A 15182-nucleotide genomic window follows, 5' to 3' on the forward strand; every position below is an offset into this window, starting at 1 on the left:
CACCTATAAACATTTTCTTGTGTACATACTAGACAATTAAAATAATATAGAATGGAATGGCATTAAGAAACTGGCAGAATAAAGATCTCAGAAAATTCTCTCCATTGAAAGAAATGAAAAACTGGTGCAATTATCAAAATCAACTTCTCTAGAACCCTGGAAATTAATAAAAGACTTGCAACAATCCAAAGAATGCTTATTCAATAAAAAGGACTGAATCTCAGCAAAAACAGCAGCCCTTTTTGCATTTTACCTTGCCCATTCTCATCTCCCCTCCCCAGCACCACAGTAGCCTTGAAAACCAACATGCAATGATGACAAAAATCAGCCGTGTTCACAACTGGAGGAGACAGCTTCAAAGCATCATTCCCCAAGAACTATCATTATTTGACATGTCTGGTGGTTCCCTGAAAGATTCCACAAGATAACCAAACCACTAAGGTAACCAGAGACTTCAATGACAACACATATCAAAGAAAACAGACTTTATAGAATGAGTTCCCCAAAAGTTAATAAACAACAAACAGCAACAATAAACCCTGTGGAATGGGAGAGAGGAAGTATCTGATCCCAGTTGCCATAATGTATTACTTAAAAGTCCAATACACACAAACTACAGACCTAATGCATGAAATTTGTGCAAGAGTAGGCCTTCCTGTCCCGGCAGCCAGCACTGGCTTCCCTCACAACCTTTGTCTGGAAGGTCATCCAGAAGGACATCCGGTCTAATTAGCATGTTAAAGCTTTTATTATTACAGATTTACTGATTTCAGAGAGGAAAGGAGAGGTAGCAGCATCAATGATAAGAAAGAATCACTGAATTGGCTGCTGCCTGCATGCCCCCTACTGGAGACATAGCCAACAACCCAGACATGTGCCTTGACTGGAAACTGAACCCATAACCTCCTGAGCCACACCAGCTGGGCTACTTACTGCTTTTAAGAAAAGTTAAAAAAAAAAAAAAAAAAAAAAAAAAAAAAAAAGAGCTGGAAAGAAAATATATTCAAATGTTAACACTGGTTGTATTTTGCTAAGTGGATCTGGGGTAATTCAATTTTATAATATTTTCTGTTTTCCAAGTTATTATTAAGGAACCTGAAGCATTTCTAGTAAAAAAAATAAAATAAAAAATAAAAAAAATCGGAGGAAGAAAATGAAGTAATGTTCACCACAAATCAGTATGTTGTTTTGTTTTGTTTTGTTTTGAATAGACAAATCAGGTGTTCTTTATTTTCCATTTCTGACAAGTTCATTAGACCAGCAGTAGCCAACCTTTTGGAACTCATGGACCACCAGTGGTAACTGCTGCATTAGACTGCAAAGGAAAAAAGATTCAATTATAATAATAATTCTGACAAGATTTCAAGAAAAATTGTAGGATGTACCGTATTTTTCGGACCATAAGATGCACTTTTTCCACCCCAGAAGTGGGGGGAAAAAGTCCCTGCGTCTTATAGTCCAAATATAACCTACGCATATACTTTAAAAAAAAAGTTTTTTTTACTTGCCCGGCTCTATGTGGTCTCTGTGTGCTTGCCCGGCTCTAAAATGGTTCTAAACGCTGCTGTTTACTTTACAGGGTTGACTACATGTGTTTATGACTGTGATGTTGGGCTTTAATGCACATAAAATATTTTAGGACACTATTTGTTTCAGAATCTTTTTTTCTTCATTTCCCTTCTCTAAAAACTGGTGTGTCTTATGGTCCGGTGCGTCTTATGGTCCGAAAAATACGGTAATTCTGACAAGCAAGGTACAGAAAGCCTGGAAAGTTATAAAGTAAGATTGATCAATAGCTGGTAAGTTGTATGCCAAATTTAACAGAATTGTACACCACCAGGATCCATCTTAATTAAGTCCAGATAACATCATTCAATACTTTTGATTAAAAAAACATAAAAGGTATGTTTGTCAAACTGTGAGATGATAAAAACTGAAAAGGTAACAAAAAGTTTATGACACATTCAGAACCAAATTAAACTTTAACAGAAATATGTGGACCCAAACCATTACCCCCCCCCCCAAACCAGAATTTGAAAGACAAACTTTCAGTTAAGATCAGAACTATAAACTAAGACTAGAAAAGTAAGAAGGTGAAAGGACAGTTTTCAGCCATTCAATTAACAAGTTGCTCTAATTACCACCACAACAACAAAAAAGTGAAGAAGTTAAATCAATAGCAGCATGAAAGGAAAAAGCAGGAACACCTTAGCAGATGCTATGCTCCATAAGTCAATAGCTACCCTCAAAGGTAATTTAACTTTAGATCTCATTAATAGACTTATAGCAAATAGAATGAGACAAAAGATAGATGTATTCTGACCCATAATTTTAAGATCACAAGATATGCAGTTCTTGGTTTCAGCAGGGATATGTACAAAATAAAGTTCACAAGAGAGTAACAATGATGGTTAGAAGCACATAACCCCCTGCCACAAATATTGTTAAAGGAAATGGAAAGTCCAAATCTCTACAAGACTTAAGACTATCCTATATAATAAAAGGCTAATATGCAAATCAACAGAACGGCAGAACCACCAGTTGCTATGATGTGCACTGACCACCAGGGGGCAGATGCTTAACGCAGGAGCTGTCCCCTAGTGGTCAGTGTGCTCCCACAGAGGGAGCTCTGCTCATCCAGAAGCCAGGCTCATGGCTGGCGAGCATAGCAGCAGCACTCCTGAGCTGCGGCAGCAGGCACAGCAGGCACAGCAGGCGGGATGAGTGCAAGCAGCAAGGCACCTGGCCCCAGTTCTGGCTTCTCCCTGGCCACCTGCAGGTTTAGGTGCGATCCCTGCAGGCCACGTGCATGAATCTGGTAGTATATTTTAAAAAATAAGAAATATGAATACCAGTATCTGTTCTAATTTAGAGCTATGCTCTGGTGAGTAAATTACATAACCTTTCTAAGCCTTAGATTGGGATAATGTCATTATGAGGTTATTGGAAGACATAAATATATTTTCATTCATATACTTATGTATGAAATATTTATCACTTCATAAAGAGTAAGTACAATGTGCAATTATTAAAGTCTCTATTCTTTGCAGATAAGAGATTCCCAATCCTAGCTGTAATGAGAAGTATTTAAGGAGCTTTATAAAAAAGTAACCTGGACCTAGCCTCGAAACAGAGAAGAATCTTTTCCTGGTTCGTAGGTTGACACTCAACCACTGAGCCATGCAGGCTAGACAACAAGTAGAATCTTGCTGACAGGGCCAAGAAAACAGTATTTTTAATAAGAATCTTTAAAAGCCTACATTATAAATAAAAAAAATATTTAAAGTTCTATAATTGGCCAATTATAATAGCAGTATTTGAGGTACAATAATCTTACAAACACTTATTGAATGAAGTGGGAAGAGACTGGAAGCAATGAGATCAATGAGAAAACTATTATACTAAATAGGAAAGACAGTCCTTTGTTCATGTTGGTTAGATTCTAATTTGTTAAATGGAATCCATTAGTGAGTAACTATATGCAGAACACTCACCTTTCAATAAAAAAGAAAAATCATTGGAATCTTTCAGACCTACGCAGTAACACCTAACAGATTTAAATAAAAGTTTCCATCAAGCATAAACTGCTCTCTTATTCCCTTATTCCAGGCCAGTACATTTATCACATATAACATGGTATATTTGCAAGTTTATGGTATTACTTCTTCATTTCCTCTTTGTTGATCAAATACTTAACTTTCATAAAGATAGGGTTTGCAACTTTATTTTTTATTTTTTTATTTTTTTAAATATATTTTATTGATTTTGTACAGAGAGGAAGGGAGAGAGATAGTTAGAAACATCGATGAGAGTGAGTCATCGGTCAGCTGCCTCTTGCACACCCCCTACTGGGGATGTGCCCACAACCAAGGTACATGCCCTTGACAGGAATTGAACCCGGGACCTTTTAGTCCCCAAGCCGACACTCTATCCACTGAGCCAAACCGATCTTGGCTGGGTTTGCAACTTTTAAGCAAGTCTAAAATAGCTCCAAAATTTCAAAAAACAAAACAAAAAAACCCAGGTCCTGGCTGGGTTTGATCAGTAGTTAAAGCATCCGCCTATACATCAAAGGGTCTCAGATTCAATTCAAGGTCAAGGGTGGTCACGCATGTGGGAGGCAACCAATCAATGTGTCTTTTTCACATGGCTGTTTCTTTTTCTCTCTTTCTGCCCCTCATCCCTTCCTTCCACTTTATAGAAATCAATGGAAAAAGTATCCTCCAATGAGAATTAAAAGAAAACAAAGGAACTATCTACACTAATTTTTTAAATATGCAAATTGTATATCTGCAACACCCACCAGCCAATCAGCAGTGGGTATGCAAATTCACCCAACAAAGACAGCAGGCTAATTTGCATATGCAGGCATGGAGTGGCCAGGCAGGGAGGAAACACCTGCTATAAGGGGGAGGACAAAGGGTGGAGAGAGGTACAGGAGCGGGGGCTCCACCCAGGAGCAAGAACTGCATGCTCCTGGGCGGCCGGGAGCAGTCAGGGGAAGGAAGGCCTATTCTTGCATGAATCTTTGTGTAACGGGCCTCTCATATCTATATAATTATCTTTCTAATAGCATAGCACCATGGTCAAACACAAACTTAACTACTTTTGGTGTGTCTGCTTGCCAGCCAAGTGATTCTAGTTTTACCTTTTTGGCTCATGGCTGAATGAACCCTCCTCTCATAATGTAACTCCTAATTGTTCTGTATTAGACCAACTTTTATATTCTATTATAAAATCCCAAACAGAACTGACTATAGTTCTATCTAGGATCACTAGTTTCATCCTTTCTGCCAAGTTCTCAAGTCTCCAAACTTGAGCTAGAGATAAGTTAATCACTAGATTCACCCTTCCCAACAAGAAAACTAAAAGACAAGTTCTTAGCTGTGTAGCTCAGTTGGTTAGTCAAGGTTGCAGGTTCAATTCCTGGTCAAGGCACATATAAGAATCAAACAATGAATTCATAAATAAGTGGAACTATATGCATAATCCATGGTCACAGACAATAGGGTGCTGAAGGCCTGGGACGGGGTGAGGGAGGTTGGAAGGGGTCCATGGGTGGGGGTGGGTGGGGAGAGGGGGACATATGTAATACTTTCAACATTGAATAATTTTTTAAGAGATGATAAAAATAAGTGAAACAAACTATTTCTCATGATAAATCAATAAATACTCTATATAATAAAAGCATAATATGCTAGTCAACTGCTCAACCAGTTGCTATGACATGCACTGACCAACAAGAGCAGACGCTCCAACAGGTAGGTTTGCTTGTTGCTGGGGTTTGGCTTGATTAGGACTGGGCGAGAGAGCTGGACATGCTCTGGAACTCTCCTGTGGTCCCTTCCTGGCTGGCTGCCCCCAATGACCCTGATTTGAGGGACCCCACATGTGCATGAATTCGTGCACTGAACCTCTAGTAAAAAATAAAAGACTACAATTTGTCCTCTAAGCATTATGTACTAGTATGGTCTTTTAAGATTATAGGCTACATATTTTGGTTTTTGAAGTTCTTTTCTATTTGCATATTATTTTATACCTCATAAAATATTAATCACATCTACTTTATTTTATTTTTCCCCAGCATATCAACTACACAGAATACAAATGGAAGATAGAAATGGAAATCTAATTCTTAACAGGTAGCAGACCTTCAATACAGAAATGAACCACTATCAGGGGTCTTCAAACTACAGCCCGCGGGCCACATGCGGCCCGCAGAGGAGTCTGATCCGGCCCGCCAGGTTTTTTGGGCAGTGAGCGCAGCCGAGGTGTTACAGTAGGAATTAGCAGTTCATATAGTCCGGCCCTCCAGCTCTCTGAGGGACCGTGATCTGGCCCCCACTTTAAAAAGTTTGAGGACGCCTGCACTAAATAAAAGCTGACAAGGAAAACATAAAGATTTGTAACAGCAAACTGGATAGTTACAAACTCCAGGGACAGAAGAAGATAAATATACCCATAGGACGGAAAAAAAATGAAAAGCAATGTACACATAGTTAAAAAAAGCAAAAATGACTATCATATTGCATTATTTAATAGTTCCATATATATAAGTCACAGCATAAAACAAAATATTCCTGATGATGATTTAAGAAGTTCAGTATATTCTACTGAAAATATGGAACTAATCAGTTTATATAATATAATAAATCTTTCTCCAGTAATATAAGAAACAGAAATTAAAACAAATTTAATGTACTAAACTAGGAAAATAACTAGGGAGGGCAGAAGAGGTTTGCTTAAGGATACTCTTTTTTTCTTTTAAAAAATATATATTTTATTGATTTTTTACAGAGAGGAAGGGATATAGAGAGCCAGAAACATCGATGAGAAAGGGTCATTGATCAGCTGCCTCCTGCACGCCCCCCACGGGGGATGTGCCTGCAACCAAGGTAGATGCCCTTGACTGGAATTGAACCCGGGAACCCTTCAGTCCACAGGCTGATGCTCTATCTCAGCGTTTTTCAACCGCTGTTCCGCGGCACATGTTCCCTGGTGTGCCGTAGGTGCAGACAAGACAAGAATTTTATAATTTTTCACTATTTTGTTTACTTAATATTTCATAATAAAGTAATTATAAAATACTTTGTGTTTATTTGATTCCTATTCAAGAGAATTACTTTATATATAGTCAATATAGGCACAGAGTTAAATTTTTTAACATTTTCTAATGGTGGTGTGCCTCGTGATTTTTTTCATGAAACAAATGTGCCTTTGCCCAAAAAAGGTTGAAAAACACTGGTTTATGGGTATCTACACATTGTAGTGGTGAGAGAAGAGGCTGGAGAGTGTTTTACATTATGGTAAATGTTATTGGTTTGGTATCACAGAAAGTCTCTGCATACAATATACCGGTATGAAGTTTGTTGCAGTACAAACATTTTGACAGTTACCGGTATAATAGTATGAAGAGAAATTCTGACGTAGCGGCGTTATCAATCAGGGCATCTAGCGGCGTTATCAATATGGCTGCAGCGAGGGCATGGAGGCTGACTACCATACATGGGAACTCCTCTACCACTCAGGGTTTACAGAGCGGGGCAGACACTCTGGGCACGGAAGAATGGACAGTGGCTGCAGCAAGCACACAGAGCCAGGCAAGCACACAGAGACCACACAGAGCCCGGCAAGTAAAAAAACTTTTTTTGTAAAGTATATGTGTAGGCTATATTTGGACCATAAGACGCAGGGACCTTTCTCCCCCCCACTTCTGGGGGAAAAAAAGTGCGTCTTATGGTCCGAAAAATACGGTAATTAAAAAAGAACACAAATTAACTTTTAGTGATCGAAATAACAATGTTTTTTTATTCCTTCTGGTTAATTTGTTTAAATTAATCATAAAAGGAAATTTTATATATGTGAGTGTGTGTGTGTATATATATCCCTAGAGAGGGGAATATATATCCCTCTCTAGTCTCATAACCCACACCACTATGATTTCACAGCTTAGAAAAAGTATCCTTTCTCCTTTGCCTAATAACTTGTACCTAACTTTAATATTCATCTTTTCCATTTTGGAAAAGGTATCCTACTACTACTCCCACTGTATACATACCTTTAAATCATATCACAAATGATTTAGTAAGTAAATATTAAAGTGAAAAAACAGTCCTTGAGTTTAAAAAACTTACAATGGAGACAAAAAAGTAGTTAATTGCCAAACAGTCTAATACCTTTTTTAAAGCTAAGATCTAAGTGCTTGTTATATGTCAGATTAAGAATTTGCCATGTATTATCTCATTTAATTTTCCAATAACTTTGGAGTCCTACTTTTTTTTTTTTTTTTTACATGGAAGGAAACAAGAAAAAGTTCTGTTATCTTCCCAAGATTCAGTTGAGTTTTAGGGACATGAATCTAGGCCTAACTCCAAAACCTAAGCTTTTAATCAATCAGCATGCCTTCTATTTCTGTCACAGCATTTAACTCACTTTCCCCGGTGCCTGACACACAGCAGGCACAAGATACAAATTTGTTAAATGAATGAATGTGAGTGTTAAAGTCCTAAGCAAGTTACAATATTATCAGTGCTACTGCTTTAATTAATAGTGTCTTGGGTCAAAGAGTTCCAAAACTGCGAAACTAACACATGTGAAAAGATTATCTTCCAAGTTATTAATCATGTCATAGCTTATGATAGCAAAATATCCTATGTAATAAAAGTGTAGTATGTAAATTGTCCCCTCGACTGAGAGTTGTCTGGGAGTTTGATCAGGGGACGGGGTCAGCCCAGGGAAGGGAGTACCCGGCTGGCAGCCAACAGCTGCTAGGGGCCCTACCAGTATAGCCTCTAGTTGAGAATAAATATCTATCAGAAGGGGACATGTTAAACAAATCACAGCCTATCCATATATAACAATGGGGTATGTCAAATGAGAAAAGCTATTCTGTCATGCACTTCCACGAACCTAGATGACATATAGCCTACTACACACCTGGATTATCTGGTTTAGCCTATGCTTTAGGTTATACACCTGTACAGCATGTTACTGTATTGAATACTGTAGGTGATTTCAACACAATAGTATTTGTGTATCTAAACATAAAAAGGTACAGTAAAAATACAATGTTAAAGATTAAAAATGGTACACCTATACAGGGCACTTATATAAGGGGCCCTGATTGACCCTCTTGTAAATACTGACCTAATATAATGTTGTATGTTCAATAATTACTGATCATGTCTCACGAAAGTCCACTAATCCCATATAATAAATAGGTGATATGCAAATTGACCATCATGCCCTCACAAGATAGCTGCCTACGACAAAGCCAGAAGGGGGTTTACTGAGGAATGACCAAACAACTGAACAAGCAGGCTGCGTGGGGGGTGACCAGGTTGGCAGAGAGGGGGTAGTTAAGGGTGATCAGGCCAGCGGAGGAGGGAGAGGAGGTAATTAGGAACAACCAGGCAGACAGGCGAGTGATTAGGAGTCAGTGGTCCAGGATTGTGAGAGGGATGTCCAACTGCCGGTTTAGGATCGGGCCTAAACCGGCAGTTGGACATCCCCCGAGGGGTCCCAGATTATAGAGGGTGCAGGCTAGCTGAGGGGACCCCCATCCCCATGCATGGATTTCATGCACCGGGCCTCTACAGACACAAAAGCTACCTAGATGATTCTGATTCCCAAGTCTGAAAATACTAAGTATTAAGTGGTAGGAGTTCTAGGAGGAAGAACTATTGACTAGATCAGTAGTTCTCAATTTTCCGATGGTCTTAGGCTCTACAGCAGCAGTTCTCAATCTGCAGGGTCTCCTATAATAAAACCATCAGAAAACACAGATACTAACATTACGATTCATTAACAGTAGCAAAATTACAGTCATGAAGTAGCAACAAAAATAATTTTATGGTTGAGGGTCACCACAACATGAGAAACTCTATTAAAGGGTCGCGCCTTAGGAAGGTTGAGAACCACTGGTCTAGATGGTTAAGAAAGACTTCTTGCTTCTCATTTCCTCCAATGCTGAATTGCTATCACCCAGCTCAATCTGGCTTTGAGATGAACTCCTCTCAAGCAGTAGCCTCAGATCTATCTACACTAGCTATACAGAGTACAGAATAAATGAATTTATGTAAAAGCCACATTGACTTAATACCATTTAAGTTTTTCCTCCTCACATCAAGACCTCCAACCTCTTGCACATACTGCACATCCAAACTATATATTACCCAGAGTTTTTACAAATTTTTACCATAATTCTTAATAAAAAAAAGAAATATTCCCAAATACTTATAAAAGAGAATTTAATTCTCCCCAAATTTATAGTAAGCACAATATACTGCTATTTTCTATTTCTTCCCTAACTTTTTTTCCATTGATTTTCAGAGAGAGTGGGAGAGAGAGGGAAAGACAGAAAGAAATACCGATGTGAGAGAAACACATCCATTGGTTACCTCCTGCAGGAGCCCCGCCCAGGGCCGGGAGGAGCCTGCAACAGAGGTACATGCCCTTCACTGGAATCAAACCTGGGACCCTTCACTGATGCTCTATCCACAGAGCCAAACTCGATATGGCTCTCTCCTACTTTTTAAAAAGCATTAGGAGAAATCCACAAAATTGATTTCAAGACCAACTAATAGGTCTCAACTTGCAGTCTGCAGAACACCGCTGTAGAGACCAACAGTCTACATTTAGCAGAATGCTCTCATCTGGCAGGCTTAACCTATAATCATGCTACCTTAAAATTCTACTCTGCAAAACACATTTTTTCTACATCACTTTCATTGTATAATTAATCTCAAATCATTTACAATTCAAATTTAGTAAACATGTGTCCTAAAATTTAATAAAATGCTTAATGTTAAAATAAAAGGTTTCAATCTCTCATCAAAATTGAACATGGATTAGCTCAAAATGTGAAACATGGTTCTCGACTGGTAATTTAGTAGGTAACAATATTCTATTGGCAAAACTCAGAGTAGAGTATCATATTGTGACTATGTATACCACTGAATTATAAGAAGTCTGAAACCAAAGTGCTCTACTACTGTCTTCACTGACTGGTCCTGTCATCTGACCACCCCCATGCATGAGACCTTGAAAACCACAGATCTAGCTCTTCCTCCTCCCCAAGCTTTTTTTTTTGGGGGGGGGGGGCGGTGGGGAGTGGAAGATATCATCTGTGTTGTTGTCAACCCTCTACAATTTCTTTAAGGTCTGTCAGGATCCAACCTTATCTCAAACTAGCTCAGAAGTTCTGGCATGGACTTATTTAAGATTATTTCTATGGGAAAAATCCATAAATCTAAGCAACCAATTGTATAACAAACTTCTGAAACATAATCTATTGATAACACTACCTTTCATGGAGTTACTACTGAATACCTTATCTGCAAAAGAAAACCAGAAACCAAAGACTTAACTAAATTACAAATATATATATATATATATATATATATATATATATATGCACACACACACACACACTTTCTGTAAATTAAAATCTTCTTGACAAACACAAAATGAAGTTCTTTGTAATCAGTTATGAATTTCAGTTCTGTAAACCTAACAGCACAGGTAACATTTTTAATAACTTTACTGAGAGAGGCTGGCTTCTCAATAAAAAGGAGGGAAAATAAAAAGAGAACCAGGCTCCACGGTGTTGTCCCACCACAGACTGACGCGATGGGACCAGATACGCCGTCTCTGCAGCCTGCACATTTATTTCATAGCTCCGCTCACCCCGCTCCTCTGCCCCACCCACTGAACAGCTGGGTGGGAGAGACCGTTTCCTGCCCGCCTCCTCTGCCCTTTCCCTGGCTATTTGGAGGAACAAGGGATCCAGGCAGCAGCAGCTAGCTTTGTAACCGTTTATATCCTTCCGTATATCAGGGTTCCATCAATTTCATGTCATCGCTCTCTGTACATGTAATGCCTAAAATGTTTCCTCCTCAACTTGCTCATATGCTGGGAGGAGGGGGTTGGGGTGGGGATGGGTGCTGACCACATTCACCACCCGCATGTATGTAAATGTGTAAGACAAGTACCATGCCTTTGGATCTATAGTCTGCCTGCTCATTTGGATTTCTCAAGGGCACCCGGTAACGCTTCCCTTTTACCAAAATAAGAGCCAAAAGAAACCTTCAAGTTGAACTCTAACCATCAACTCGCAACAGTGTTGTTTCGGTCACTAAGCGAGCACCTGGATGTCACACCAATGACTTCCTCGCGCGGTGAAAACCGCGGTGTGAAGCCCAGCGGAGGGAGGGGAGGAAATGTGTTAGAACCATCTCCGCCGCTGGCGGCCCACCGCGCACACCCCGTCTGCCAAGGAGCTCGGCAGTGGAAAATGTGAATGAAATGGCCTTGCTCCTTTTCCAAAGCGCGGGGGGAGGAGAGGAAACGAGGGGGCTTCTCACAGGGAGTGACGGAGAAGGCTCAAACACTTTGGAAAACGAACCCCCTTCACCATGGCCAGGCAGGGGTCTCCCCGGTCCCCGAGACCCTTCCCACCCGTCCCCACTCCTCGGGAGGGCGCCCTTCCCTGGCGTCCTTTCCCTTTTTTTCTTCTTACAAATGAAGCCCAAAAGCAGGCTCCAGAGTCTCGGTCCTCAAGCCTCGCCCGCCACCCCCGGCCTTCGGGGCCGCGCCTGGGGGAAGGAAGCCCGAGCGGGGACAGGGGCCGCGCTGCAGCCGCCGCCGCCGCCGCCGCCGCCTTCTTCCCGCAGCCGCAGCCCAGCGCATCCTTCCTCCTCCTCCTCCCGCGCCCGCCGGGCCGGCCCATGCCGCCCGCCGCCGGGCCGGGCGGCTCCCACGAGGGCAGCTCCCGCGGGGCTGCGGCCGGCCGCCCGGGGAAGCCGGGCCGCGGAAGCCGGCGGGCCGGGCACAGACGACCCCCTCAGGCTGCTCCCGGCCGCGGCGCCGGAGGCCGCGGCTCCGTCCCCCGCTCCCGGGCCCGCCCGCCGCGGCAACAGGAAATGCCGCCGCCTCGGCGCCCCTCGCCTTCAATTCAAACTGTCACCGCCGCCGCCTCCCCTCCCCCCGAGCCCGCCGCCGCCGCCGCGCCCGGGGCCCGACGTCGCCCCCACCCCACCTCCTCTCGCCGCCGCCCCCGCCTGGCCTCAGGGCGTTCCCCCTGCCCGGTCCGCGGCCACGGCGGCCCCGCCGCGTCCCGAGCCGCCGACCCGCGCCGGGCGGCCCGGAGCTGAGACTCACCCATGGTGCTGCTGTTGACGCTCCTCTCCTCAGCAGCAGCGGATCTCGCACTGACCGACATCCCCTCCCCCTCCGCGACCAGCCCGGGAGCGGCGCAGCCCGCGATTCTCCAAGGCCGCCTACGCCAGTTCCGCGGCGCAGCCGCCCGGCGTCGCTGCCCCACTTGCGCAGCTCGCAGCGCCCGGACTCCGCCTCCGGCTCGCGTCCGCCCGCCCTCCCCCGCCCCCGCCCCCGCCCGCTCGGGAGAGGCTTCCGGGCTGCGCGGAGGCCGCTCGGATCTCGCGAGATTTCCCCTTTCCTGCCTCGCCGCCCTGCTCCATGGTGAGCATGACTTCATGGGCGTCCGCGCTCGTTTGCCGCTCGGATGCGGCCGCCATGTTTAAATTGGCGGGGTTGGGTACCTCCGGGGCCACGGGCAGTCAGACCTCAGCTAGCTTCTTCAGGACTGCCTCTAAGGTTAAACCCTCACGTTCGTCGGCGCAGAGCCTGCAGGAAGGTGTGAGGGAAAGGCCGGTGGGGCGCGAGGGTGGGGTTGCCCTCACTAAACATGGCCGCCGCGAGGGCCGCCCCGCGCGATCTGACGTCAGAGCTCAGGGAGGCGGGCGCCGCCCGGTTGGCCTCAGCGCCTCCTTACGGAGTTGGCGTAAGGCGGAGAGGCGCCACCGGGAGAGGCCCGGCTGGGGAGCGGCGCTCGGGCGGGGGCCGCGTCTGCGCCAGGGCTCCGGGCTACTGACCTGGCGGCGTTGTGAGTGGAGGGGAGAGAAGCTTGGAGGCCGGAGTCTGTGCCCCGGCCATCGCCGCCTCGGCTTCCTGACTCGGGGTAGAAAGTGAGATGAGGCCCTGGGTTCCCCCACGTCCCCCCGGCGCTGTCACTGCGGGGGCCTGGCACAGCCCAGAGGTCGGCTGCGCGGCTGCCCCCGCGGACCCTCCACGTCAGGCTCCCCCGTGCCCGGGGCCGGCCTCGTGGAGCGCACACGCTAGTGGAGAGAATGAATGGACGCACGTGAGACCGCAGGGTGACCGTGGACGCGGCATCGAGGGCTGAAATGGTGCGGCCCACGGAGCAGCTGTGTGTCCCTGGGCCCCTGGAGCCGCCGCCAAACGCTTTCCAGGGAGAGCGTCGTCATCCACCGGCTTCTGTGCCCTTCTTGAAAACGAATGGCTTGTATAATCCATGCACACATATGTGTTATCTTTCCTACTAAGCTGCATGCTAGGACTTAAATAGGAATAAATAAATATAAATGTATACAGATATAACGTATATATATTCATGAGCCAGCATGAGGACGTTTATAGCAGCATTGCTTATATTAAGTGAAACAATTTAAATGTCCACTGTGGGAGAATAAGATGTGTCAGTTACATTTGTTGGACAAATGGACATACGCATAATGCTAAATGTGCATTAATGAGCCAAAGGTACTCGTGTTGATTTCAATAGGATCCATTAACATAATATTCAGAGGGAACGAATCAGGTTGCAGAAAGACGTGTGTGGTATACGATAAAAAAAAGTTTAAAAACCAAAAATCACATAAGGAAATAATTGACACCAAATTCAGAATCGTGATGACTCAGAGAGGACAAGAAGGGAATGTAATAGAGAGGGTTCACTTGCATCTATGATGTTTTATTTTGTACCAAAAATAATCTGCAGAGAAAGTGGCAAAACCTTAGAGCCTGGTGGAGGGTACACGGGGTGTTAAATTGTAATTCTTTTCTATACTCTTCTGTATACTTGAAATGTTTCCGATTTCTTTTTAAAATAAAGGACACTTTTTGCCTCTTGGTATGTTTCCTCATTTGCTCCCTCATTTCTTCTCTGCAGAAAGAACCCTTCAGAGAGGAATGCCAACAACCTCCTGTCTCTATCTTCATCAGCCTCCTTCACCCATGCCCACCCTGTCCGCCATCGAAGTGCATCAGGTATCTACCCCATCTGAGGCACAGATCTCTGCATGTTCTCTGTATTTTATCTGCTCATGCCTGTCCTCTGGATTCTGTTTCCTCCTGTCCACCCAAGAACTTCATTCAATGGATTATTTATTCAGTGCGTCTGGGTTCTGCCCCTACCACTTCACTGAGATTCTAAACAAAGTCATTAATAACCTGTTTGTTCAATTCAGTGGACCTTCTTTTTTATTGTACTTGACCTCTTGGCAGCATTTGATACTGGTGGTCAAGGCCTGCTGCATGTACAGCCCTGATTTGTGAAACTACACTCCCCTAGTTTTCCTCTGGCTTCTTTGTATCACATTATTCTAACTTGCAGGGTGCCCATCTTCTGCCTGTACATGCCCATGTACCTCAGAGCTGTGTTCTAGTCAGATTATTCCTATCTCACGTTTTATACTCTCCTTCGATGATCTCATTCATGCCCTGGATTCAGTGACTATGCTAATGACTCCTAAATAAAAATTTCTAGTTCGCTTTTCTTATTACAGATCTGCATACCTGACTGCCTTCAAGATATATATCCCCAAGTTCCAAGATATCTCAAAACAATGTATCCCAAATTA

General features: G+C 43.6%; 1 protein-coding gene across 8 annotated transcripts in view; it reads right to left on the minus strand.

Annotated features, from left to right (window-relative positions):
• The window catches only part of SEPTIN7 (septin 7), a 58518-nt gene extending 45638 nt beyond the window's left edge, over positions 1–12880 (minus strand). For 2 of the 8 annotated variants that reach the window (XM_036429875.2, XM_036429871.2), the window contains exons 1-2: positions 12661–12880; positions 11215–11216 (exon numbers count right to left, since the gene is read on the minus strand). In XM_036429875.2, coding sequence (XP_036285768.1) covers positions 11215–11216; positions 12661–12721 — 63 coding nt within the window. In that variant the 5' untranslated portion in view covers positions 12722–12880. The remainder of the gene's footprint in view (positions 1–11214; positions 11217–12660) is intronic. The other 6 variants (XM_036429872.2, XM_036429870.2, XM_036429873.2 and 3 more) reach the window with 5 other exon arrangements.
• Positions 12881–15182: the final 2302 nt, after the last annotated feature.

The sequence above is a fragment of the Pipistrellus kuhlii genome, unplaced genomic scaffold (assembly GCF_014108245.1).
Source record: "Pipistrellus kuhlii isolate mPipKuh1 unplaced genomic scaffold, mPipKuh1.p scaffold_m20_p_10, whole genome shotgun sequence".
In the NCBI taxonomy this organism is placed as follows: domain Eukaryota; kingdom Metazoa; phylum Chordata; class Mammalia; order Chiroptera; family Vespertilionidae; genus Pipistrellus; species Pipistrellus kuhlii.